Source organism: Rhizoctonia solani, chromosome 12, assembly GCF_016906535.1.
Source record: "Rhizoctonia solani chromosome 12, complete sequence".
Taxonomy (NCBI): domain Eukaryota; kingdom Fungi; phylum Basidiomycota; class Agaricomycetes; order Cantharellales; family Ceratobasidiaceae; genus Rhizoctonia; species Rhizoctonia solani.
In genome coordinates, this window is record NC_057381.1 from 1260568 (window position 1) to 1285322 (window position 24755).

General features: G+C 50.9%; 8 protein-coding genes across 8 annotated transcripts; 4 read left to right on the forward strand and 4 right to left on the reverse strand.

Moving 5' to 3' along the window:
* Positions 1-18: 18 nt before the first annotated feature.
* Positions 19-2773, reverse strand: RhiXN_11637 (Retrotransposon gag protein; the record flags this gene model as incomplete). The annotated part of the gene is made up of 2 exons (XM_043331452.1): positions 19-1361; positions 2323-2773. The coding sequence occupies 2 exons, from the start codon at positions 2771-2773 to the stop codon at positions 19-21; spliced, it is 1794 nt and encodes a 597-aa protein (XP_043184962.1).
* A 429-nt stretch (positions 2774-3202) lies between these two features.
* On the reverse strand, positions 3203-3642 carry RhiXN_11638 (uncharacterized protein; the record flags this gene model as incomplete). Its single annotated transcript, XM_043331453.1, has 2 exons — positions 3203-3397; positions 3463-3642. 2 exons carry the CDS (start codon positions 3640-3642, stop codon positions 3203-3205), a joined length of 375 nt encoding a protein of 124 aa, XP_043184963.1.
* Positions 3643-3942: 300 nt separating this feature from the next.
* RhiXN_11639 (uncharacterized protein) lies at positions 3943-12743 on the forward strand (the record flags this gene model as incomplete). The annotated part of the gene is made up of 12 exons (XM_043331454.1): positions 3943-4083; positions 4151-4479; positions 4547-4625; positions 4717-4803; positions 4887-5021; positions 6749-6914; positions 6964-6981; positions 7036-7175; positions 7230-7742; positions 7842-10190; positions 10324-10446; positions 10587-12743. 12 exons carry the CDS (start codon positions 3943-3945, stop codon positions 12741-12743), a joined length of 6237 nt encoding a protein of 2078 aa, XP_043184964.1.
* Positions 12744-14986: 2243 nt separating this feature from the next.
* Positions 14987-16168, forward strand: RhiXN_11640 (uncharacterized protein; the record flags this gene model as incomplete). The annotated part of the gene is made up of 1 exon (XM_043331455.1): positions 14987-16168. One exon carries the CDS (start codon positions 14987-14989, stop codon positions 16166-16168), a length of 1182 nt encoding a protein of 393 aa, XP_043184965.1.
* Positions 16169-16882: 714 nt separating this feature from the next.
* On the forward strand, positions 16883-18924 carry RhiXN_11641 (major facilitator superfamily transporter; the record flags this gene model as incomplete). Its single annotated transcript, XM_043331456.1, has 7 exons — positions 16883-17317; positions 17373-17625; positions 17691-17867; positions 17923-18073; positions 18127-18276; positions 18338-18559; positions 18612-18924. 7 exons carry the CDS (start codon positions 16883-16885, stop codon positions 18922-18924), a joined length of 1701 nt encoding a protein of 566 aa, XP_043184966.1.
* A 985-nt stretch (positions 18925-19909) lies between these two features.
* Positions 19910-20861, forward strand: RhiXN_11642 (pectate lyase; the record flags this gene model as incomplete). The annotated part of the gene is made up of 4 exons (XM_043331457.1): positions 19910-20099; positions 20163-20265; positions 20324-20785; positions 20849-20861. 4 exons carry the CDS (start codon positions 19910-19912, stop codon positions 20859-20861), a joined length of 768 nt encoding a protein of 255 aa, XP_043184967.1.
* Positions 20862-21182: 321 nt separating this feature from the next.
* RhiXN_11643 (NAD-dependent glycerol-3-phosphate dehydrogenase C-terminus) lies at positions 21183-22639 on the reverse strand (the record flags this gene model as incomplete). Its single annotated transcript, XM_043331458.1, has 7 exons — positions 21183-21353; positions 21429-21610; positions 21667-21750; positions 21798-22007; positions 22068-22092; positions 22147-22303; positions 22356-22639. 7 exons carry the CDS (start codon positions 22637-22639, stop codon positions 21183-21185), a joined length of 1113 nt encoding a protein of 370 aa, XP_043184968.1.
* A 976-nt stretch (positions 22640-23615) lies between these two features.
* Positions 23616-24708, reverse strand: RhiXN_11644 (glyoxylate pathway regulator; the record flags this gene model as incomplete). The annotated part of the gene is made up of 8 exons (XM_043331459.1): positions 23616-23658; positions 23713-23920; positions 23974-23992; positions 24046-24184; positions 24241-24317; positions 24368-24470; positions 24535-24551; positions 24610-24708. 8 exons carry the CDS (start codon positions 24706-24708, stop codon positions 23616-23618), a joined length of 705 nt encoding a protein of 234 aa, XP_043184969.1.
* Positions 24709-24755: the final 47 nt, after the last annotated feature.

Sequence of the window (24755 nt, forward strand, 5' to 3'; positions counted from 1 at the left end):
TGACGGTAGTCCTTGGCCTTAGTCTTTTCCCGACCCTCCTTCCTCTGCAACCTTAGCTACCTCCTTGACGGTAGCCTTCCAGCCATTGGGGCATTGTTTGATCCCGTGACCCTTCTGACCGCACTTGACGCAAAGTCCTGATGCGTGGCAACAATCCCGTTCCTCCGGAGTGACATAATTGGGGTCCTTGGATAGGCGAACCCTGGTGGTGGTAGTGGAGGTGGCCACGGTGGCCGGGGACTTGGCTGGTGCCTTTTTAGGGCAGTTCTCCTCATTTTTGCGGCGGATATTGTCAATTTTAATTGCCGCTGCAAAGATGGCTTCGAGATTGTCAGGGATGCTATCCTTGGTAGACAGCAGTTCCTTGACCTTCCAGTGAAGGCCGCGCATGAATTGGGCAATATATGCCTCCTTGTTCCAATCAAGTTCCGCCATGAGATTGCGGAATTTGGTGACATACTCAGCCGTGGTTGTGGTCTGAGTTAGCGCGGCAATCTTTCTGGCGGCTGCCCTCTTGGCATTGGGATCTGCAAAGGCTTCCTTAAATTTGGCTGTTAAGGCCGTTATGGTGGTAGGGGGATTTCCCTTGCCCTTGATGATTGTCCCAATGATGGGGAGTGCCCAGTTGGCAGCTTTGTCAGTCATGTGGTATAGGATCCACACAACCATCTGTTCCTCCTCGTCAAATTGATCACGATGGAGGGCTACCCAGAGCATCATCCTATCCAGCCATTGAGTGGCTTTTTGGCCCCTGACTTCTCCCTTGTAAGGATCTGGGAGGTCCATCTTGGAGCGCTTCACGCTGGACCCCGTGTCAAAGGGGGTGAGGGAGCTGAGGCTCCTAGGCGTGCTGCAAGGCTCTTTTTTGGGGCGTCTGGGCTCCTCTTCTTCCTCTGAATCAAACCCTGTTCCTCTTGATGGCCTGAAAGGGGCCTTGAGCCCAGGCCTAACCGTGCCTGGAGTGTGGGTTTCCCCTCCTGTGTGGGTTGGAGGGGTAACAGGCCCAGTCGATGGGCCAGGCTTGGCTTGGGTTCCGCCCTGATCTTTGTCACCAACAAGGTTGTTGGTTTCCTTGCATATGGCTTTGAGCTCTGCAAGCTGTTGGCCTTGGGATGATATTTGGGCCTGCAAGGACCCGACTTGGTTGGTGAGGTTGAGGATAGCCTCAAGGAGAGCGGCAGTGGTCGGCTCTGGTTCCATTCCGGGCACGTGTTGCGGAGGGGGTGATGGGCCGCAAGAGGGTGATTGGGAGTGGGTTGCCACGGAACGTTGAGAGGAGCGACTGGAAGGACAGGAGTATGGGTGTGGGACGCCAGAGCGTGTGGATGGAATTGTGAAACGGCGTGGGGGGAATGGGGTGCCTGATACAGGACTTATGAGCGGTTTTTTTGCAGTGTGTCTACGCTAAACCCTTGCGTCAAATACCTAGCGTTGGACAATCCCTACAACGAATCAGCAGATCTGGCAATCGTGATACAAGCAGGTTTTTTGCAAGCGGGTAATTCAGCTGACTAGGGTCGCTAACTGCAGAGTTCTGGCAAAACTCGTGGTACGCGGACGATAGGACTTGTTAGCCTTATAGCAATTTGGTACTATGTGGGGGTGGGGGACTTTTGATTATTATGTCCCACAAGGTAGCCCCAATCACGGTTATTTCCCTTGTGCTAGTACTAGGAGTCTTCTTGTTTGTTGATCAAGCCTACAAGCAAGTTGATTTTACAATGTCGTACACCACGGTAAGGTGGGTACTCGCTAGTGAAGAGGGGCGCTTAAGGCCGTACTACTACAAGCACACGTATGTATCTAACTTATCTAAGGCTATACTACTGGCGCTTAAGGCGCTCTAATGCTATCTACTGCTGACAAAGGGGCCGGAGGCCTGGGAGGTGTGGTAGGTGAAGGTAGGGGATAACGTCAGCTGAACTTCTGGGGCCGGTTACTTAACTGGCTGGAGCCTCCTCAATGAATATGAGACAAGGTAAAATCAACTTGGTGTCTCCAAGCAATTTCCCTGCTGTATATATAGACAAAGCACACTATCTACATGGTCTGTGCGCGTGAGAGAAAGAAGTAGCTAAGACAAATGAGAAGCGTGCTGCGGGCTGCGCAAAAGCGTGGATTTCTCCTAAGCGCCCTTGGCACGGCATCTTGGCGCGGCATCTCGGCATAATAAGCGCCGTGATCACGTGATCAAAAAACAAAAGATATCAAGTCCGTAAAAAATACTAAAAATATCAGAAAAAACGTGCGAATCCAATGGTATATGTTAGGAGGTTATGACACATCCGCGCATTTGCTGGATGTGTTCCTCAATGTCTTCACCATTGGTCATCCAATGACTGAAGAATTGTCTCCGTAAGTCAATGAGTCCAACAGTACCTTTGACTTGGAATGTGGCTTCTAACGTAGACCAGGCGTCGGCGGCAGTTGTACAACCTTGTATGTGAGTAAGTACACTTCCGTCAACTCTTAGTCTTATGTTCGATAGCGCTTTGCGGTCGGCTTTAATCCAAGACGCATATAAGGGGTTGTTGCTGTTGACTTCCAAGTCAGGTAAGCGGTTACCTTCATTGTCTTTACGGCCAGTGATTGCAACTTCTACCTTAGGGTTTGGTTTAAGTTTTGATCCGTCTGCGTGTCCATATAAATCAAGGTCGGTGAGTACGTCCTCCATTTGGATACGCCAGACGTTATAGTTGTTGGCTCCTCGTAAGGGAGGGATCCAATGCAAACTGCCAGCGCCGCCGGCATTTGCTCCTGAGGGGTCAGTCATAGTGACTAAGGGGTAGGTTGAGTACTCGGTATGTATATATAGGTTTCTATGTACAAGTAGGCTATAAGCGTTCAGGCGGGGCTCATAACCTGTAGAAAGAAGTAAAATGTATATAGAAACAAATATATTATAGAACAAATTAATTACAAAGTATGAACGAGAGTGAAATTGAGTGAGAATAGGATGATTCGTTAGGAGACAGAACAAGCCCCCCTTATATACCCGTGAACCAACCAGTCGAGTCACTTATAGGGGTGACGCGTACTTACTGCGCTTTACTGCGCATATAGCTGATTGGTTAGTTAGCACTGACTCGATTACATGGAATATACTAGATTGTTCTAGTATGTACAAGTGATTTCTACAGTTTGTAACACTATTATAGGAGATGTCATAAAAAACTTCGTCGGGGATGTAGCGAGAGAAAATTTACCCTCCAAATTGAAGTGATAAGAAACATTCGAATAAACCTGCCGTGATATCTGCCGGAAGAACAATAGGGTTTGTATCGCTAGAGCCTGATGCATTAATGTCTGCATCCAAGCGATTGATCAAGTCTCTCGTTAAGTCCTCGAATTCGTAGTTCCGAACGTCGGGATCTGCGGCTATCAACGACGCTTGAAACTAGACGTAAGCATGTTAGCCAATATCGAGAATCCTCATGTGTAGTGTAATAGTTACAACCCTACCTTAAATAAAGTGTCTCCAGCCAAGAACACAGCGCTTCCGTCGCGGTAATAGTATTTGGATCGTTTGAACTTGGGAGCTCTAGGACTCCGAGTGATGAGAGTAAGATTGGCAAATATAGGGATTTGGGGACTCGGAGGGGGGTGCTGATTATTATTCTCTGAGTTCTCTTGCTCTGACATAGTAGATTCTTGGCGTCGTTTTATTTATCGAGACAATCTGCTTTCCAAAACAAACCACTTTCTAATACCAGTACAGTAATATCCTCTCGCACTCTACGTATAGTATGTGGTGGAGGGCAGAGTTAACTACACATAATATACAGCCGAATTTCACATCAATCATGCGCTCCATCAATTGACGTCAAACCAGCGATCACCAAACGGAATCAGATCACCCGCCTCCACCCAGGAGAAGATGATAAATGCATTCCTTCCAACGAATCTCAACCTATCTCTGATCACCTCCCCAACACAATCAAGATGGTAAACCTCGAACAGGTTGCGCAGAACAAGGCATTTGGTGGCTCGATCACCAAGTACAAATTCGTATCCGACGCGCTCGGCGGGCTCGAAACGCATTTTAATTTGTTCGTTCCCGAGGGTGCGAGTTCGTCTGCCAAGGTGCGAGAGCCCATATAATTCACCGAGTTTTGATGAGGAGAGCTATCATATGCGATGTGAATTTCAGGTCCCGGTGGTCACCTACCTCGCTGGATTAACATGCAACGAAGATACCGCACCATGGAAAGCCGGTCTCCTCCTCCCAGCATCCCAACATTCGCTCGCGCTTCTTTTCCCAGACACGTCCCCGCGAGGCGCACAAATCCCGACCGAAGACGATTCATGGGACTTTGGAACCGGCGCCGGGTTCTATCTCAACGCGACGGCCGATGCGTGGTCCAAGCACTACAACATGGAGAAGCTGATCACGTCCGAGATTCAGCGCGTGTTAAAGGAGAACGAGCAGGTTGGGGGTGTTGGATTTGGAGCGGCAGAGCGTGATGGGTCATTCGATGGGTGGTCATGGTGCGATTACGCTTTATTTGAAGGGGGTTTTGGAAGAGCGGGAAGGTGTTGTGTATAGAGCTGCGAGTGGATTTGCGCCGATTTTGAATCCGACCAAGTGTCCGTGGGGAGACAAGGCATTCAAGGGATATTTGAAGGTATTTCCACAGTTTCTTTCTTTCCTTGCCCCTTTTTTTGCCTCTTGCAGAAATGAAATGACGGCTGACGGTCCGGTGTGTGTAACTCTAGGGCGAATTGGAAGAAGGCAAAGCACACGATGCGACTGAGCTCATTGCCAAGGCCAAGGGCAAAAACGTGCAGATTCTAGCTGACTATGTGCGTCATACCCGTCCTCGCGTTTGAATTCGTGCTTTGGGGAATGATGATAACGCTGACGTATGTTGTGCGTGTATGCGCAGGGTACGGCCGATAATTTCTACAATTCTGGGCAGTTGCTGCCCGAGAACTTTGTGGCTGCTGCCAAGCAGGCTGGGTTTGGGGATAATACGGTGAGCGTGAGGGAACGTGCGGGGTATGATCACTCGTATTACTTTGTGAGTTGCGATTCTTTTTTTGTTCGGTCGGAGAGGGAGGTTGCTGAGTCGGGTTTATTATCCAGGTGTCAACATTTGTTCCGGAACATGTGACTTGTGAGTATATATGCGTTGGTACTTGTGAGAATAATGGTGTTTTGACAGGTATCTGTCTAGGGCATGCTTTGTTGTTGAAAAAGTAGACTGGTATTGTTTAGGTTTACTATTTGAGGACACAAATGAAATTGAAAGAAAAAAAATTGAATGTCACATGGTTTGTGCCGTATTCCCAAGAGAAAAAAACAAACCGGATTTATTACTTGGACCCGGGGACCAAGAGTCATTCGGCCGCAAGACGGCAGAAAAAAAGGGGAAATAAATCAGAGGAGATAGTTAGGGACTCACAAAGGGGTAGACCCGCGTACGTAAGGTCCGCGGTGGCTGGCAAGGGACGAGATATAATCCCACGGGTTGTGCTCACGTTATGAACGTCCGGGATGCCCAAATCCTCAGTCAGGCCACAAGTTAAGCTCACCTCGGATCAAAGGAACTATACAGTCCCACCAATCACCCAATCATGCCGAATTGAAGGTGCACTTGGCATGTCATTTCCAAAGAGCGCATTGGACGCAGATGAGGGCTTAGGGGGATTGATCCATCACGATTGTGTACATACGTTTTCAGCTAGTCTGCTCGCTTCTCGGCATTCTCCTTGTTACCTGATCTCCTCGGACCGTGCGTAAACGTTAACTTGGCCGGGACCGGGAAACGGGTACGGCAAGCCGACAAGCGCCTGGTCTGTTCTGAACACGATGCATGCGTATGACGTTGCAACAACCACGTCACGCACTATACGATACGTTCTGGCCCATGGGACCCATGGGATTCATGTCGTCTGCTCCTGTGTGTCATGCCATGGTTTAATTGGGGGCGTGTGTGCGCGCAGTAAGCCGGGAACGTGCGAGCTTGGATTTAAAGTATGCGTAACCCTGGCGGGCTGCGCGTGGATGCGAGAGTTTACAAGGGTCGAAATCGATATCGGGAAGCTTTCCTACCTCATCTCTTCCCAAACGCGGGCAAAATGAGATAATATGTAGTTCTATATGCGGAGAAAGGGGGGGTTCTCTGGCGACTGTGTAGGATTACACATGGGGAAACATGGACCGCGAGCCACTGAGGCCACTGAGTTGTAGCCACATGGCAGCTCCAGCAGCCATGACGCGTTCTCCTTTGTAATTTGGATTCATACCAAGAATATTGACATGGAAAGGAAAAAAGGCCTGCAATGATGATGGATGAACGATACGAGATGGAAGCCGAGACTCGGCCAAGCAGGGGGAGGCACAAGCGCGGATACCACGTGGGAGGGGGGAGGGAATGGCATATGTTTGTTGTCGGTGTCAGTGGATGTTGACGCAAAAACAGGCGCCCGTGGTCCTCGTTTACTTGTTGACGCAAACACTACCGAGTTCGAGTGTGCAGGGGGCAGGTTAGGTAGGTATGCGCATACAACTTGGGTTCGGTCTGTAGAAAGCTGATGTAAACTTGGATGGACTATTGCGTGTGGGGGAATCTGATATTAGCCCGCTGGTTCTTTTTCACTCCGAGTTGTTTGTTGCCGTCTGGGATAGGCAAGGGATGGCGTCGACGATTGTGAATCCGTTGGTAGAGGCGGAGCCCTTTGAAGAGGCGAGTGGGGGAGATGGTCATCTAGAGCCATGGTATTAATTAAGTGTATGTATGTACAGGCATCCGAAGGCCCTCGTTCGCCGGTGTCTGAAAAGGAGATGGAGTTGTACTATGTAGAGCAAGAGCGGGTGGATATGCAGCGACGGCTGTCGAAGCGACAGAGCCGGGGAAAGAGCTGGCGACATAGTTTTATGCGGACGGATGGGGAGAAAAAGAAGAAGAGGAGTGAGTGAACATGTGTGTTGCATGCTGTAGTGCTAATGGGGATGAGTAGCGAGCCAAGGAGAGAGCGGTAAGTTTTGAGTTGTCAGCGGATTGGGATTGGATAGTTGACCGGAGGAAGAAGATCACGACCACGACCGATCGCCCTCGCCCGGCGCTGTCCCTAGCGATAGGCCTGACCCCTCGCCCGCCCCCGCCTTAGCGCCACCGGCGAATCCGCAGCCCCGCAAGGCGCAGAGCGGACGACGACCGGATTCGATGACCGTACGCGACCAGAGCCGGGTTCCATGGCACCTAAGACGCTACGAGATATACCAGCCTCCGTCCTTTGTCGCACGTGCCCCGCCCCGATACTACAACCTCCACCTGCTCTCTGCCAGCGCCCGAGAACGCCTCCAACGTGAGCTTGCCCAATCATATGCGACCCAGCGCTTGCCCTCGCTCGTCTCCTCTGGCTCCGTTTTTTCCGGCGTCGGCTCTGGCCATGTCGGTGGCAGTGTGCGCTCGTCCCTCTCTGTCCGTCGCCCGAGTGTGCTGGCCATGTCGCCCCAGTTTGGTGGCTCTGCAGGCATGGCTGGCCTCGAGACCATCACGGCCTCTCCTGCCTCCACTGCCGGTCCCCTCAACAGCCCCTCGCTCGACCCCATGAGTGCTCTCAACGCTGGTCCCGCCGCTTCCCATCGCCTCTCGACTTGGCTCAAGCGACCCCCTGCCAGTCCCCATACGTCCATGCAGCCACTCCCCGCCGACGCAACAGATCTCATGGACGGCACAGACCCCTTTGGCGGTGCCTGGCACCATTCCAGTCCCTACGACGCCGGAGAAATGGTCGTCGGTCGCCCCTTTGGACGAACAAGAGAGTCCACTATGGAGGCAAGTATATATTCATTTTATTCATTATTACATTCAGCTTAATTTTTTTTTTCATAGGGTGGATCCCCCCATACCCGCTCCTTGGCTGGCCCCTCGAGCGCACCCCGCAAAGGCCCCTCCCCGCTATCGCAGTCCACTTCCGCCATCAACCTCGCAGATCCCGAACCACCGCTACCCGAACCCCCTGGCTCCCCCGATCTCTTGAGCGGCCATCGTGCCAAACGAAAATTAAGCAAGCGGCGTTCGACCTCGGCTAGTCGAGGCGGTCTTACTTCCCTCTTTACCCGAAAATCCAGCGTCGACGAGGACAATCCCGACCCTGCTGGACGTACAAGCGGACTACGTGGGAGGTCCAGACCCCCGCTCTCCCCCTCCAGTCAGTCCCTTGCCCAAACACAGGGAATTGCCTTTCCCACCGATGCAACACCAACCACAACCGAAAAACGCACTCGTCGCAAGCTCAGCAAACGTGGTCGCTCTACATCCCAGTCCAGCGCTGCGAGTCTTGATTCATCTCGGAGCATCGAAACCCCGATCCATTCCCAATTCGCACGAGAGCTCCCTCGACGGCCCGGCCGCGACATCGAAATTGTCGAACTTCCGTCTGCCAAGTTTCCTGCTCAGATTCCCCAGACCAAGTCTCCCACTGCGTCACAGCGTAGACCCTCGTCGTCGCAGAGACCCCCCTCGGCCTCGTTTCAGCATCATCGTCCGCCATCGTCCCAGCACCATTCCGCACCGGACCCTCCCATGTCTCCCATGTCTCCTCTTCGAGGACCTGCTCCGCCGTCGGTCACCACCAATAAACCCCACCGCGAGCGCAAAATAAGCGCGGCCTCGATCAACAGCTTTCTCTCTCGCATCACCTCGCGCGACAAGGACAAGGACAAGGATAAAGACAAGGACCCCCCGCGCTCTGCGTCCGTGCAAGACACCCGCAAAGTCCCCCCTCACAAGCTCCTCAACCACGTCGGAAAGGACCACAAGTCTGGGAATGTGTTTACTCGCTTCGCACGCAAGTTGAGTCTCATCCGACGACGCTCGGTCGACGTCATGGCCCACCCCGAAAACAACTCGTCCAGACCGTCGTTTACGGTCGAGCGCAAGCCCGTCACGGTCCAGCCGGGTCTACAGAGACGAGCGACCATGGACACGACGCACTCTATATACCGCGGGCCTCTTGGCGACTCGCACCCGGCTGCGCAATCGAGCACGAACCTTGCGTACGCACATGCACACACTCGCTCGCCCTCGTCGCACCAGGAGCTCTTTTCGCCGCTCGATCCCCAGCTCCGGTCGTCCCAGCTGATCAAGACGCAGCTTTCCCCTCCGCCCCGGATTCCGCCCGAGATTGTCCCCGCGGGGGATGCGAGGGACCGAACGTCGTGGCAATCGTTGCACCGAAAAGTCTCTACCGATCCTCATCCCTATCCGCATTCTCACCCGTACTCGCATCCACACTCGTATTCACATTCACATTCGCACTTGCATCCGCATCCGCACCCGCCCCATATATCGACCGACGACCTGTTGCCCCCACCCGCGCTCGCCGACCCGGACAACAAACACCCCGACTCGCCGCACTCGATTCCGAAATGGGGCATCGCGACGCCCAAGCCTCATGATGGCCCGCTCTTGCTGGGTAACGGCAGCGCCGAGGAGGAAGAGGAGCCCTCGCCGATTGGTGTTTTGGCCGTGGTTAATCCTGATTTGGGCAGCGATGGAGAGGAGGATGGGGTTGGTAAGGAGGTTGCTGTGTATGCTGGTGGTGGTAAAGCAGGAAGCAGGGGAAGTGGAGGCGCGGTGGTGTTGGGGAGGAGAGAGTCTGGGTATGGTGCTGGGAGAGGCGGCAAGAGGGAGTCTGGGTACGGAAATGAAGTGGCTATCTATGGGCAGGAGAAGGAGGTTGCTATCTACGAAAAGGATCCTCCGGTGGATAACCTTCAAATCCTTAGAGCCCAATTAGAGGCTGTCACCGCGACAACGAGTCCCGAAGCCAAGCGAAACAAGGAGTTGCCCGCCAGTCCTGAAAATCGACGCAATCGCGAGTTGGCTACTAGTCCCGAAGGCCGGAGGATGTTGCCCGATTCCGCAACTGGAATTGGGCCTGGGTCCGGGGCGAGAGGAAGGGAAGGAACGAAACCGCTGGTCGTCCGAAAGAATGCTTCCCATTCGAGGTCGACGTCGCCCGACTCGTCTGGGTGGGAGTCGCCTGTGAAGCGAGGTGATCGAGAGTCTTTGTTGAAGAGGGCCGGCCGGGAGTCGCCTGTCAAGCGCAACGGCCGGGAGTCACCCGTCAAGCGCAACGGTCGGGAGTCGCCTGTTAAACGGAATGGGAGGGATAAGAGGGATGGGTCGCCCGTTAGGCCTGTTCGGCGGTCTGAGCCCTTGAAGGATCATAGTGCGGTGAGTTCGGGCGGTTTTTGTTTTTGTTTTTTTGCTTTGGGACCTGTTCCGGGCGAGGTTGGGTCGGGCCGTTTGCCGTGTTGGGCGTATCCTGGTTGCTTATGTGTTACATGTACTGACTCGGATGGTCCAGCTCAACGGAGCGGACGTGCACCAATCTCATGGTTTCAGACCGGTCGGGATGTCGGCCGCAATCGGGTCTACGACCTCGGTGGATGCGATTCAGGGAGACGATGATGCAGGGTCTGGTGCCAAGGTGGGTAAACTTGTCTTTATGGCACTCTCTCAATGCATGAGGTTACTTTGTGAATCTCAATCATCAAGTCTTTTTTTCGAATTTTAATCACGATTCATCTCTCGCATCTCAACTGAACTGATACTATCAAAACACAACAGGATCCGACCGCACGCCAAAGAATCCTACGTTCCCGCGCGAGCACAGACAGTCTAGCTAAAATCCACCCTGTTGCGGTTAAACCTTCACTCCCAAAGATCCGTGCGCGCGTGGTATCGAACCCCCAGCCCATCGAGATTTCCAAGGAGAGTTCGCCGGTCAAGGAGGATCCGCCCGCTGTTGCTCCCGCTCCTACTCCAGAACGAACCAAGTCTTCGAAAACTCGGCCTCGCAGCGGACATACGGGTCCCGAGTCGCGACATTCGATTTACGGTACAGCGACGTCCGAGTCGAGCGAGGTTCCTTCAAGCCCTGCTGGCCCGCGCAAACGCATCTCGACGGCCGACCCGACGCCGGCGCCGATTTCGATCCCGTCCCGCCATGCTCATTCCAGGTCGCTCGAGGGTGCTGGGTCCAAGCTCGCAGATCCCAAGCCCACCTCGACGCCGTACATGACTCCTATCACGGACCACGCGCCCCTCCACCCGTTCTCCGAAAAACCCGTCGAATACCAGGGTATTATTCCTCCCCCTCCGCCCATCAGCGTCATGCGCTTCGAAACCACGTCCCCTCCACCCGGAAAGTTCGTCGACGGCCCGTCTAAGATGGTTTTCCCCGACTCCAAGGGCGCGTGGTTGGACTCTCCGCCGCCCATGTCCCCTCCCCCGAAAGCGCCGTACATGAACGACGAGTTTAGCGTGTCGAAGGAAAAATTGGCGGCGCAGGGCGAGTTCAAGAAGCTTCACAAGCGCGAGTCGACGGCTGAGAGCGAGCGGGATCGGAGGCGCGCGAGGGACGAAGCCAAGGAGGAGAGAGCGAGGCAGCGCGCCGAGTGGGAGCGTGCCGAGTGGGAACGTAATGAAAAGGAACGGCTGGAGCGTGTGGAGCGCGATCGGCAGGAACGTGAGCGGGCGCGGACGGAACGGGCGGAAAGGCTCGAACGCGAGAGGAGAGAGCAGGAGCGGCTCGAGCGTGAACTTTTGGAGCGTCAGCGACTCGAGAGGGAACGCGAGCAAGAACGCTTGGAACGCGAGCGGCTTGAGCGCGAACAAGCCGAGAGGGAGCGAGACAAGGAGCGAGAACGTGCCGAGCGGGAGCGTGTACGTATGCTGCAGCGTCAAAAGGAAGAGCAGGAACGTGCGGAACGTATTGCTCGCGAACGAGACCGTGAACTAGTTGAAAAGGAGCGTCAGGAGCGTGAGCGCCTGGAACTCGAACGCGAGCGGATCGAACGCGAGCGGGTTGGAGCGATGCGCCTGGAATGGGAACGACTCGAGCGCGAGCGGCTGATGGAAGAGGAAATGCGTAGACGGGAGCCGCCTCCGCTCGTAAACACCAACAGTAGCCGCCGTAATCGCCACGAAGCCGATGGAGAACGCGAGGTCGTCATCGTCGCAAAAGAGACCCGCAAGTCCAAGCGTCGCAATCCTGACGACTCGCGCTCGACATCCCCTACTTCTACCGCCCCGCCTGCCCCGCCCAAAGAGAACCAGCCGGCCCGCCGACAGCGTTCCCAAACTGATGCGTATGTGCCCCCGATCGCAAGTGCACTCGCGCAGCCTGTCCAGCAGTCATTCGAGGTTATCGCCGGCGTGCCCGTTTTGCCTCAAGGGACCCACGTTGAGGTCGCGCAGCCGTTCCAGCCCCGTCCCACGTCGGTCAACACCATCGAGGCACCCTCGCTCAAAGCTCGTGACGCTTGGGAGCGCGATAGGCTTGACAAGGGGCAAAGTGTCTTAGTGCCTGGTGGCCAACGCGCTGTGATCCCGGACGTTGGCTCGCCTCGACCCACACCCGATCCTCGTCAACGACAGGCTTCGGCCAACAAGGGCCGAACACAAACTCCACTGGTGTCGCACTCTGAGCCCATTGTTCCTGCACCCCCTACCGAGTACGGTCCTTCGCATTCATCCTATTCGATACCCACATTTCCTACCTCACGTTCTCATAATCCTTTACCCAAGCCCCCTGCTATCGACGGACCTTTCCCCCTTCACCGTCCTCCCGCGGTATACTCCAATCCGCACGGCTCGCGTCCGTCTCAAAGCCGGGCTTCAAGCTCTCGCAACCCTCTCCCAGAACCCCCCCGTGTATCACCCTACCCTCTCCATCACAATGTTTCCCCTCCTCGTGGCATCCCGCCTGGCGCGGTACGGTAGACACTCTCTTTCGACGAGCCAGGAAGATGGGAGACTATGATATTATGAATGTGTCTTTTACATGACTTGTGATTGTTTGTTATACGACGTTGTTCTTATGTTGGAATTGCTATCTGTTTTATACCCTTCGACTCCTTCCGCCTATTCCCAGTTCACCTCTCCTACCGTCGCCGCCACCACCTATTTTGTTCTTTTGTTGATCTATACGTGTTGATTTATGGACTGAACTTATTTGGACGATGTACAACAGAACTGAAACACCTCTACTCGCGATGTTTACTATGTTAACACTTTGGGCTAGTACGGGGCTTTTGTACACGGGGTTTTTTCTATGCACCTATATAGTTGTTCCTCTTATTGGCGAGTACAATTGTGTGACAGCCAAAAATGAAAGCAAGGTACATGCGTCTATCTGTACATCGTTCACATAGGACAATGGAGAAGCCCGATAATCAACCCAACCCTAAAGATTAGAGATAGCCTTGGTCCACCATGTGTTGAGCGCGGGAGATTTTCTGGTTGATCACTCAACACGCGACTTCAGCGAGGTTAGCTTGAACCTACCAAAAATGCTACATTGAGTACACATCTTGTCCCCATATTTGATATGCCTTGTTTTCTGGCTTGAACCTTTGTAAGGTTTTACTTATCGTTCACTTGTAAATACGAACGTCGATGGCGACTGTGTCGCCGAGACAATGACAATCCGTAAAACACTCGATTGTTGTGGTTCGAAAGTAAAGACAGGTATAAGAGAATTCCCCCCGGAACCTTGTAAGGTCAACAGGGCTCGTACATGAGTAAACGGAGCAAACTAAATGAGTATATAGTTAAAAACCAGACACAAACAAGAGGGAGAGAGGGGGAGGGTCGAAATGGTCGATCGAGTAGGCGTGGCCAGCTCGAAGGGAATCGCATAAAATAGAATTAATGTACGAATAACGCACATCCCTTACATTACGTCAACTTTGCATTTCCCCACCACCTAGCTTACGTCGAGCTCTTCACACCTTTTGGAAAAGAGAACAAAGTGCACGGTATGCACGCAACTTCACACGCCTTATTTCAGGGAAAGCGCCGGACAATCCTTGTTCCAATTACCGATGTTGCCTCTGCATGTCACCTTGCCCCATGATTCTACCACTTGCCCGAAGAAACTGTTCTCAACAGCAAGTGGGATCTACCAGCGATAGGGAAAAAGTTCTATTTGAATCATCACCATTCTCAGAGTATGTGGCAGTGCATTGAGTATTGGCGGCATTTGAGAGTAGTGGAGTAACCCGGAGTCTTCACGCTCGTGTAATCTTTTATTTTCGTAACCTCAAGCAGCCCTCTTTATCCCAATACATGATACTCGTATATCCAACGCATACGGGAATCGCTTTAGGCGTAATTACCATATTGGTCACCTATACTACCATTTATGAGGCTCGTAATATCGGCGCTGATTTAAATGCACTAAATAACGAACGATCCTCCAACAAAGATTATTAGCTACAGATGTGGCGCATTCTTGAGCGCTTATCAGTGCTCCCCACTCAGCCGTGATCTAATCAGTGGTGATTAGATGTCACAATCTTATTAGATTTCTACTTTTTGCCGACGTAAGGCATTTATGCCTCCAACAAACGATGCCAATGAGGGGGCGCTGGGTATATGGCATGTTTGGATCAGGCGATTCCCAAGCCTTACACCGCACGAGTTCAATGCAATAATTATGAATCGAGCCAACCCCCCCCCCAAGACTACATTGAGAAGAACTTTACATTGAAGCAACCCAGGTGAACCCGGGCAGAGGCACGACGCATTGACTCATTAAAACTTGGAGCAAACCGGAAAGCGGCGATCGTAGCTGTCCAATTCAAACAAGTCGCTAAAAACGAAGGTGCGCGATTGAAACGAGTAGAGCGGCAGAATAAGCGCGAGGAGCATGTAGCGGGAATCAAATTAGTTCTTGACCCCGCAGCGATCCAAAAGATGATTGGCAAGGAACTCGATGATCAACTGAAAGTATACAAGAAAAGCGTTGTACTCCACGAAAGCACCGAGAGCGCTTCCAAGGTCTGACTTACGAACAAGTCCCTTCATAGTTAGTGTATTTATTTTGCTGTATTTCACATGTTTTGCGTATCGTATCAGACTGGATTTACATGACGCAATGTGTACAAACTTCGTCCGTAGCGCATAGACCGTCGGGCTACCGTTCTCGCAAAAATCGCTTATATAAGCGACACTCAGAGCACATGACGTTGCTGAGTCCCAATCATAAGGAACTGAGCGGGGGAGCCCCCTCGCGAACCTCCCAGGCCGAACTTGCTGCACTCAGCGTTCGGATTGGAATAGCCTTCGAGTTTATGAACCCTGCTGCTCGCGAAACCGAGTCGCAGCAAGTTGAGCGCCACATGCGTATCGTGTATGCTATCCCTGAGCATCGGGAATACATGCGAACTGGAACATCATCAGAGCCCGTGCTGGCTGAGGCGGCTTCAAATTATCTTCATGATGTCTCTGGGGATGGTGGAATAGCTGTTCTAGCCCCCCGAATCCTGGCAGACAACTGTCAAAAGGGGTTTCTTGCAAGAGGCGAGCGAGGAGAGCTTTGCGGCCGACTTCTGGTGACAATTGCACACGATATTGCTTTGACAAGAGCCCCTTATACAATCGGCCTACCGTTGGAGGATCTTGAACCAATATTTCATCGAGCTGTGCCTGTTCTGGCCTTTCTCCGTTCACTGTTTGCGAGCGAACATCACGAAGCTATCCTGAAGGCAACCCCAGTGTCCGACGAAGAGGAAGGAAAATCTTTAGAGGTCGTGTTTAAGGATGCTTTTATTTCTTTCTCTCATTTCGCTCTTGCCGAGGACTCCGATATGCTGTCGTCTAAAGCGCTTAGGACAGCCCTGTTCCGCGGGATGGCGATGCAAGCTAAGGACAACCAGCCCTCAATCGATGCGGTAATTCCGATACATATGGGGTCTATTGATCAAGCAATCACGACGGAGACCACTTCTGCAATCAACCTTCAGTTCAAGAACCGGAAAAACTCTCTCGACTGCTCTGTCGACCGCACAATCACAGATGCTGATACGGAGAAACCAGTGATATCAATTGTGTTTGAGTTCGGAGAGACGAATGACGCGCTTCCACGCATACAAGTTCGCCACGAACATCATCGCAGAACCCGAAGCAATAGAACTCACCCTGACGACAAACACTACTCGTTTGTTACTCGCGGCTTTGGTCCAAAAACTTACGAGTCGATTCCTGCCGAAGCCACGCGATACTACCGGGCCATATTGGCTACCCGTGGTCTGAAGGATGATTTCCCTCGAGCCAAGAGCGCGTGTTCGTGGAGGCTCCTTAGGGAACTGAAGCCCACTTTCGACGGCACAGACTGTTGCGCTAAATGGGACAGCTGGGCCTGACCAGTCGTATTGGAATGTAAATTTGTATTTGAGCAATGTTTTATATGAGTTAAAGGTAACGGTTGTGTCTAAGCGAGAAAATGGAGTAAGATGCGCTGCGGTATCGAAATGAACGAGGGTAGGTGGGTCTCACATCTGGAAAAAAAATCACCCCCACGACCGGCGCTTAGTTTCTGGGGCCCCCGTACTCCGGACTCTTATATTTTGTGGAGGGGGCCAACTTTTATTTGTGATGAATAGATATCCGCCCTCATGCCCCAGGCTCTGGTTCACTCATCTTAATAATTGTTCTCTCCTTTCATTCGGGTGGCCCTCTGCCATTGATGGCGTGCTGGTCTGTCAAGAAGGCGTGTAGACGCTCCGAGTATAAACTACCGCGCACTTTGATTATTGCGATTGGTAATACTTATGATTCATGATCATGTACCGCGGAGAATATCTCGGGCGACACTGCCATCAAGGAATGGTACACTCGAGTCAGAAAACCTCCACCTGCAGGGCCGCGCTGAATCATGGGGCTTGCTTATTCAAGATGAACTAACCTCCACTTTTTGACCCTGGATACCCCACCACAAGGCTTGGCCTTGACCACATACATACCGTCTCTGGGATAATGCTCTATTTAAGCTAGCGCTCTGAATAATACTTAGGTATCCTCCGCGCCTTCGGCCATGTTGGGCCTCTGGGACAGGAAAGCTAGTCATCAATCAAATTATGGATAAGCAAGAGAACCAAGTATCTCCCGCGATAGTGGCCTATAAATCTGAGCGACGCCAAGCCTGGGTCGATATTGTACCTCAAATATCCAGCAATCGTCACAAGCTAGAAATGGAGGCCCTTACCACCAACCTACCCACCGTCCCGACAGCCATGACTTCTGGATCACCGGCTCCAACGATCGTCGAGAAGCCCGAGGTCGACGACTCAAAGACAATCGCTCCTGAGCCCTCATCGTTTGCCCAGCTTGGGTCTCTTCAAAAGAATATCTTGCTCGCGATCTTCTGCCTCGGACAATTCATGGACATCATGAACACCTCAGCGATGCTTCCCGCACTTCCCGCAACCTCTCAAACTGTCGGGTTAACTGAAAGTGATTCGGTTTGGCTATTTGCCGCGTATCAGGCTACGTTTGCCTCTTTCCTCCTCATTGTAAGTTTATTGTTTGGTAATTCAGGGCTGAATGCTTACTATGTATGCTGTATAGAGTGGCCGTATCTCTGACATTTATGGCCCTAAGCCGGCCTTCATACTTGGCTCTCTGTTCTTCGGGGGAACTTCATTAGGAGCGGGGTTCCTAAACAATCGCATTGCACTACTTGTTCTCCGTGCTCTTCAAGGAATCGGTGCCGCACATACCATTCCCTCCGCTCTCAGCATGATTGTGCAAATGATGCCTGAGCCAAAGGAGCAGCAGCGCGCTATCGGTTTGTTTGGAGCATCCGGAGCAGTAGCAAATGGTGAGTGGACCGAACCTTGGCTGATAGCCAATGGGCTAAAATTCGCTCGTTCTATTTAGTATTAGGAACCATTATTGGGGCAATCTTGGTAGAATATGCATCGTGGCGATGGATATTCTGGATTATTGCTATTATCTCGATTCCTGCTGCGGCTGCGTGTGTTTTCCTTATCCCGAGTTCACCACGCAATAACAAGGCAAAGGCCTCTCAGTTAGATGCACTTGGTGTCTTCATCCTCATCGGTAAGTGGTAATTCCAATTCCAATTGGCCTTGGCTAACATTCCCGAATTATTCAGCTGCGATTGTCCTATTCGTATATGCACTCACCACTGGCTCAGTCTCTGGATGGAGATCCGGTGGTGTGCTCGCTCCTTTCTTCGTGTCAATCGCCCTATTTTTAGCATTCTTCTTCTGGGAAGCTCGAGTTGACGAAGCCAACGCAGCACTGTAAGCACCTTAGAGCGCCTTAATGCAGTTGAGACTAATTCGCGGCTTAACAGTCCACCCAAGTTGTGGTTCTATCCAAATTTTGCTGTGTTATTCGGCACAGCTTTGATGCCTTTCTTCTGGTATATGCAAATGTACTTGACCTTTTCCCCATATTGGCAGGACTACCTGAATTGGTCGACTATTATTACCGGCGTCAAATTGTGAGCCATCGTCCAGCCATTAAAGCTCACCACCTGCTCACGTAATCCCTTCTACTGCCAGTTTGCCTCTAGGTGTCGTGGCTGGGCCTATCATGGTTAACGGGGGGCGCATCGCGGCTATTGGGCGGCCTAAGCTCTTGATCATGGGTGGATTGATTCTTGCGTTCATTGCAACCATCATGCTTCCATTCTCGTCTCAACTCAACGACCGCTACTGGCCGCTCGTATTCCCTGCTTTCATAATTGGTAGTGCAGGAACAGCAGTTGTATTTGTCCTTGCCAAGTAGGTAACCTCCTTCTTGGCGCATAGAGCTATTCTAATTTATGTCCATTAGTATATCGATCTTCCAAACTACACCCCCAGCCTACGCGGGCACAGTCGGAGCTGTCTTCAATGCTGCTCTTCAGCTTGGCGGTGCAATTGGTTCCTCAGCGACAACATCCATTCAGACGTCCATTGACGAAAAGGTCATCGAGGATGGGTCATTTGATGGGACTCATTTTCAGGGTCGTTCCGCTTCTCTTTGGTTCTTGCTGGCATGGGTTGGTCTCGTTGCAATAGGTGTTGCAGTGTTTTACAAGCAGGGCAGGCGCCCCGATGATGTAGAGGGTAAGCCAGAGGACGATCGTCCTATAGCAATCCACTAGATATATGCGCTTTACCGTGTTCAGAAGTACTTGGTTTGTTTTTGATACTTAGATCCCCAGTACTGGTATAATATTTTGTCGGGCATGCAAGGCTTTGTATTTTTACTTGATATCTCCTCAATCCATTCGCATTGATATGTTGGCCAGTCCTTAAGCTTCTCATGAGCGAAGCTAATTGCAAGACCTTTTCTTCAGCTTCCACAATGGTCAGGACATCTCTTGTGGTTAGCTAGATTGGGAGTAGCTTTCCTATGGGCTGATCCTTCAGCAGCGTCCGGTTGAATGAATCATCAATATGTGTTTCTGCGGTGCACGAGTAAGATGCGGATTATTCGTAGTCCGCTATCGTATTGCGATGTGTATTGTTCCCTTAGAGTTGTGTATATACATCCGTAGTCAGGGAGATTCTACCGGTAGTTAACCGAACCACATATACCAGGGGTAACATCAATTGTGCACCTCAAAAGAACCCGGAGCAGCAGTGCTATAGATTTCATATCTGCATTGCTGGCATTTCTCGTTACCGTGCATTTGTCGTGTATCTCTTCGACTTAGTGCCGCATCATAATTAGTCATTGGTCTCTGATGTGCTGTATTGATTCAGATTCGCTCTTACAACTGTTTTAGGTTCCTTAAATGACAAATAACATTCAAATAGAACATATATGCGGCAACTAGCCCCGCCAGCTAGACTCATAGACAGCAACCACGCTTAAATGATACACATGCTTCTTCGCTGGGATTCAGCGTTAGTACACTCACCAGGAAGCTTTCTCTGATTATTAACTCTACATCGTGCCAAGACAGCCATGGTGGCGGGCCGCCGGGAGTTGTAAAGACGCCTGTTCAGGGGGTCTTCATCACGTATAAAACAAGTCCAGCGAGACCCATTCAGACCAACACACAGTTTCTTTCTTTCTTTTATCCACGCAACAGCTTCCACTCTCTCCGGAATTTGCTTTCACACTCACTTTAAACACACAACATGGTCTCGTTCAAACTTTCCACCATCGCTGCTGTCGCTGCCTTCTTTGCTCAGACAGCTGTCGCTGCTCCATCTCCTAGTATGGAATTCAGTGGTGCACACGCCAAGCGTGCTGCAAGTTGCACTTTCCCCAACCCTCCTAAGACTTCCAGCCTCAGTGCTCCCATGACTGTCAAGGGTACCTTTGATGGTAGGTAGAGTGGCGTCCAACCCATTGCAGCTCGCCAGTCGCTGATGGACTGATGTCTCTTAGGTGGCAATGTCCGCTATGACCGCGGAAAGGGAGCCTGCTCTGGCCAAAAGGAGGGAGGCGACAAGGACGCCGTCTTCTTGCTTGAGAGCGGCGCTACTCTCAAGTGAGTTCTGCTTAGGGTCGCAAATATACTACGTTATTGACCATACTGTGTCTTATAGGAATGTAGTTATCGGCGCCGACCAGGCCGAGGGCGTCCACTGCAAGGGCTCCTGTACCATCGAGAACGTCTGGTTTGAGGATGTATGCGAGGACGCCATCACCATCCGCCAGACTTCCGGAACTACTACTATTAGGGGTGGTGGAGCCAAAGGTGCGAGCGACAAGGTTGTCCAACACAATGGTGGAGGAACCGTCAACATCTCTTCGTACTGTGTGCAAGACTTCGGCAAGCTGTATCGTGCATGCGGCAACTGCAAGACGCAATACAAGCGCACTGTAAATATCAGCGATGTGATCGCAAAGAACGGTAGTCTGCTTGCCGGTGTCAACTCAAACTACGGTGACGTCGCGACTATCAAGAACGTGCAAGCAACAAGCGTGAAGTCAATGTGCGATACGTTCCAGGGCAACGACAGCGGAAAGGAGCCGTCGAAGCTGACATCGAACAAGTCCAACAGCAGGTACGTGAATTTTCCGAAAGAACTCAATTGAAATCTGCTCACTAACGATCGATTTACGTGCAGCTGCAAGTTCTAAATAATAGCCACTGTGGACACATCTGTCATAGACTGGCTTGCGTTGTAGTTGATGCGCAGCTGTGCGACCACATTATCTATTGGCCTGACCGTTTCCTACTTTTGTATTATTCATCCTAATTCTTCTATGAATAAATACATACCAATTCACCACGACATCACCAAAATTTGACAGTTCTTGAGGGTTTCAAGCACTTTTCAACAAGATAGTTGATATCCATTGAACATGTTTCTTCACAGTCGAATTCAGCGCTGGTAGCTATAAACTAAATTACAGATCTGCAGGCCTCGATCTCATTGGCATCTCTTGAATCCTATCTCTTCAAGCCGGGTCAAGGCTGTCGACTCCCAGCTTTTTCTTTAGCTCTTCTACGGGAGCCCCAGCTCCCTGAGGTAGATCTATCTCACGTAGCGGCGGCTCATTCATCAATTGTATTGCGACGTCCTTTGCGTCACGCCCCTCATACAGGATGGAATAAACGCCATCCGCAATCTAGTTGACATATCCACATCCGAGCAAAGTCAGAGACGTCTCTGAAAAACTCCTGAAAAGAAAACGAGAGCATACCGGAGCATATACTCCAAGCTTCTGGGTCATCGGTTTCAATCCCTCGGAGGTTGTGACTCCCTCAGCAACAGATCCAAGTGTCCGTATGATATGATCTAGCTGCTCTCCCTTGCCTAGGCGATAGCCTACAGTGTAGTTACGAGACTTGGATGACGTGCACGTAAGCATCAAATCTCCTATTCCTGTACGACCGACGCATTTAAGTTTCCCTAAGGAAGCTCGGACAAATTGTACCTACCCGCGAGGCTCAAAAATGTGAGAGGCGAGGCACCATATGCGCTACCGATTCGCGTCATTTCGGCCAGAGCACGGGTAATGAGGCCTAGACATAATAAGAATGCGTTATGAATGCCCAAAATGGTACATTACCAGCTCGAGTGTTGTTCTCATATCCTAATCCGTCGGCGATACCAGCTGCTATAGCATATACGTTTTTCAAAGCTCCGGCGAGCTCCACGCCTAGCGGGTCTGCGCCTGTGTAGCACCTGAACCAGGGTTGATGAAATAGGTCTGACGCTTGTTGTGCATGTGAGAGTGAGAGGGACGATACTGAGACGGTAGTAGGTTGGCGTTTCACGACTAATTAACATAGTCACGTCACTTTGAGAGCACAAAATCTAGAGTTTAGACTCGAATTACTTTCTTTGGCGAAAGACGGACCCGACTATAGATAACATGACCCAGGAGTAAAGGTATGAGAATAATGATTTGGACCTACGATGAATGTGGATGCTTTTGCGACATCAGGACCGCACGACTCTGCTATGATTTCTAAAGTGAGAGCTTGGGACCCAGCCTCAATACCTTTGTTGACGAAAATCATAAGTGGAATTCGATTCTTGGGCATCCGAGGATGCAGCTCTTCCAGTACCTTTCTGTAGCAACGTTTAGTAACCCACACGCATTGGCTTGACCCCTAGAAGTCACCTCAATCCTTGAGTAGGTACAGCAAATAGAACTACATCGACATCGTTGAGGAAATCTGCACTAGGTAACTCGGGGCCGATTGCATCGATGCCCTCAGGAAATACGTGATCAGTCAGATACTTCTCATTTCTTCGTTCTTTATTAAACGTATCAACAATTTGTTTCGAGCGAGCCCAGAGATATACACGATGAGTCGAGTCGGCAAGATGGTCGGCAAGGCAAGAACCAAAGTTGCCAGCACCGAGCACCAGAACTCGAGAAGTAGGCTTCGAGGTAGATGTCATCCGCAGTGAGTTTAGTACTGTATTGTGATTGGATTGACAACAGTGATTGGTAAACAAGCTTCGTTGAGGCTTCAAGAACGGGGTTTGTTGAATATTTAGGAGGGCAAATATGTACGTCGGTGCTTATTGAAGTCATGAGATATGACGTAAACCGCCACGGCATGTGCCGAACAGGACCTCACTGATCATTTACAAGGTACAACATCCTCCGTCGAACAATCCATAATTAGGATAACGAAGAAATTGGGATATTGCTTGTATGTACTGTGATAACCCCAAGTTCTTCGTAGCGCCTTGCTTACCGATATGTTTGTTCTGTTCAACCCAGGATAAACCTCGAAACTGTTGCTAGTTCTTTTTTTTCTGATTTTTAGTATGCTAAATCCAGACATGAAGCACCAGCCTTACAGAGCAGAACGTTAATGCTGTTTTCTTTTAGAATAGTAGTCATATGTCATGTGAAACCAACCGTGCGAGGGCTTATGCATATAGTACCCAGGATTGAACTCCTTCGACAGGGGCGTACGATAAAGTGCTCGTAAAATCATTTGCCTAAAATATGAGTATAACCAGAGGCGAAAGCTAACTCAATCTAGCAGGACACGCAAGTTTTCTCACAGAGGTAAAGGGCGGCCTTTGCTATACTATAGAGGATCTCGATCTCAATTAGTTAGCCACTCGCCTTAGAACCCATTGTCTCCTAAATCAGGGGCATAGATAAATAGGGCTTGTGTGTAAGTATGACGATACTAAGGGTATTCAATTCAAGTAGTAAGTCACCCCAGTCTCTAAGTATAGATATCATGACTGTGCCCAATTGACTTAGTGCTTCTTTCACTTCGAGTATCCATTGTTTTACACTAGGTATTTCAAGCAAATTAAAGGGGTGTGATATTAACCAGCTTTATACAAATATCATAAAAGACATAAGAAGCGTAAGAGAAACACGAGAAAACCCAGTCAGCTAAGCATCTTCTTAGTTCTTCTCGCCGGTATGGAATACGGGGAGGTCGAAGAACCTGTACAGAGTTCATTAGCGTTTCATGTCAGGGTAGGATCGGTGCATGTCTTACGAAGTATTCTTGACCCAGATACCGGCGGCACCACAGTAGAAGGCAACAGCGGAGGTGAGGATACCGAAACCACCAGCAGCCTTGAGGACCTTCTCCTGCTCACGGAGAGAGCCAATCATGACAAGGAGGAAGGTCATGAAGATGGATCCCCAGAGCGTGGTCATCGCAACAGAGGTACGGATGGAAGCGACTACCATGATGACGGAAACTACAGCCCCGATTAGTATTAAGTATCAAGGGCTCTGGTCCTCGCGAACTCACAGATAAACCAGGCAGAGAGCTATAAAGTTGCCGTAAGAATCATGCTGCTTAGAGGTAAGAGGTTTTACTTACGTATAGGCCAATAGCATCGTTCTCGTCGACAGTTCCAGAGTAAGCAGATGCGATCCCAGAGCCGGGCCAGTAGATAGCACCAACGGAGAGGTAGAAGCCGCCGAGCATACCGAACATGGTCGCCGCATATGTATTACCACTGTGGTCCTACTATGTTAGTGTATGCGTGGAATAATTATTTCATTATTGGCTTACGTGACGAACTCCCACATTCCAGCGAGGAATTGAACGAGACCACCAGTGGAGAGGGCCATTGCAAGGGTGATGTTGGTCTGAAATAATATAAGCAAATATATAATGCTTTTAATCAGCTTGAACTTACGGTGTAAACATGACGAGTCTGGACAAGGAAAAGAGAAACGATCCAAGTAGTAGTCGCGAACGCAAGGAGGCCGAGAGGCGCCGGGTTGGCAATGCGGCGCTTACTGTGCATATAATCACTCGGTCAGGAACCAAGTTCAGATATTTTGTTGGTATCCCACTACTTACTATTCGGGGAAGCCAGGCTATTAGATAAATAGCGGGCTCAGTACCGGTAAAATAAAGTATCTATATATCACTCACCTGAGAGTTATCCCAAGAGTGCACGCCACGCGCAGTTGGCTCGACGTGGGTGTGCGAGGTGGCGGGAGAGACGGGGTGGGCAGCGGCAGCGTCAGACATGTTAACTATATGATAAAATGACTAAAGTATAAAGGTACTCGTAGGAG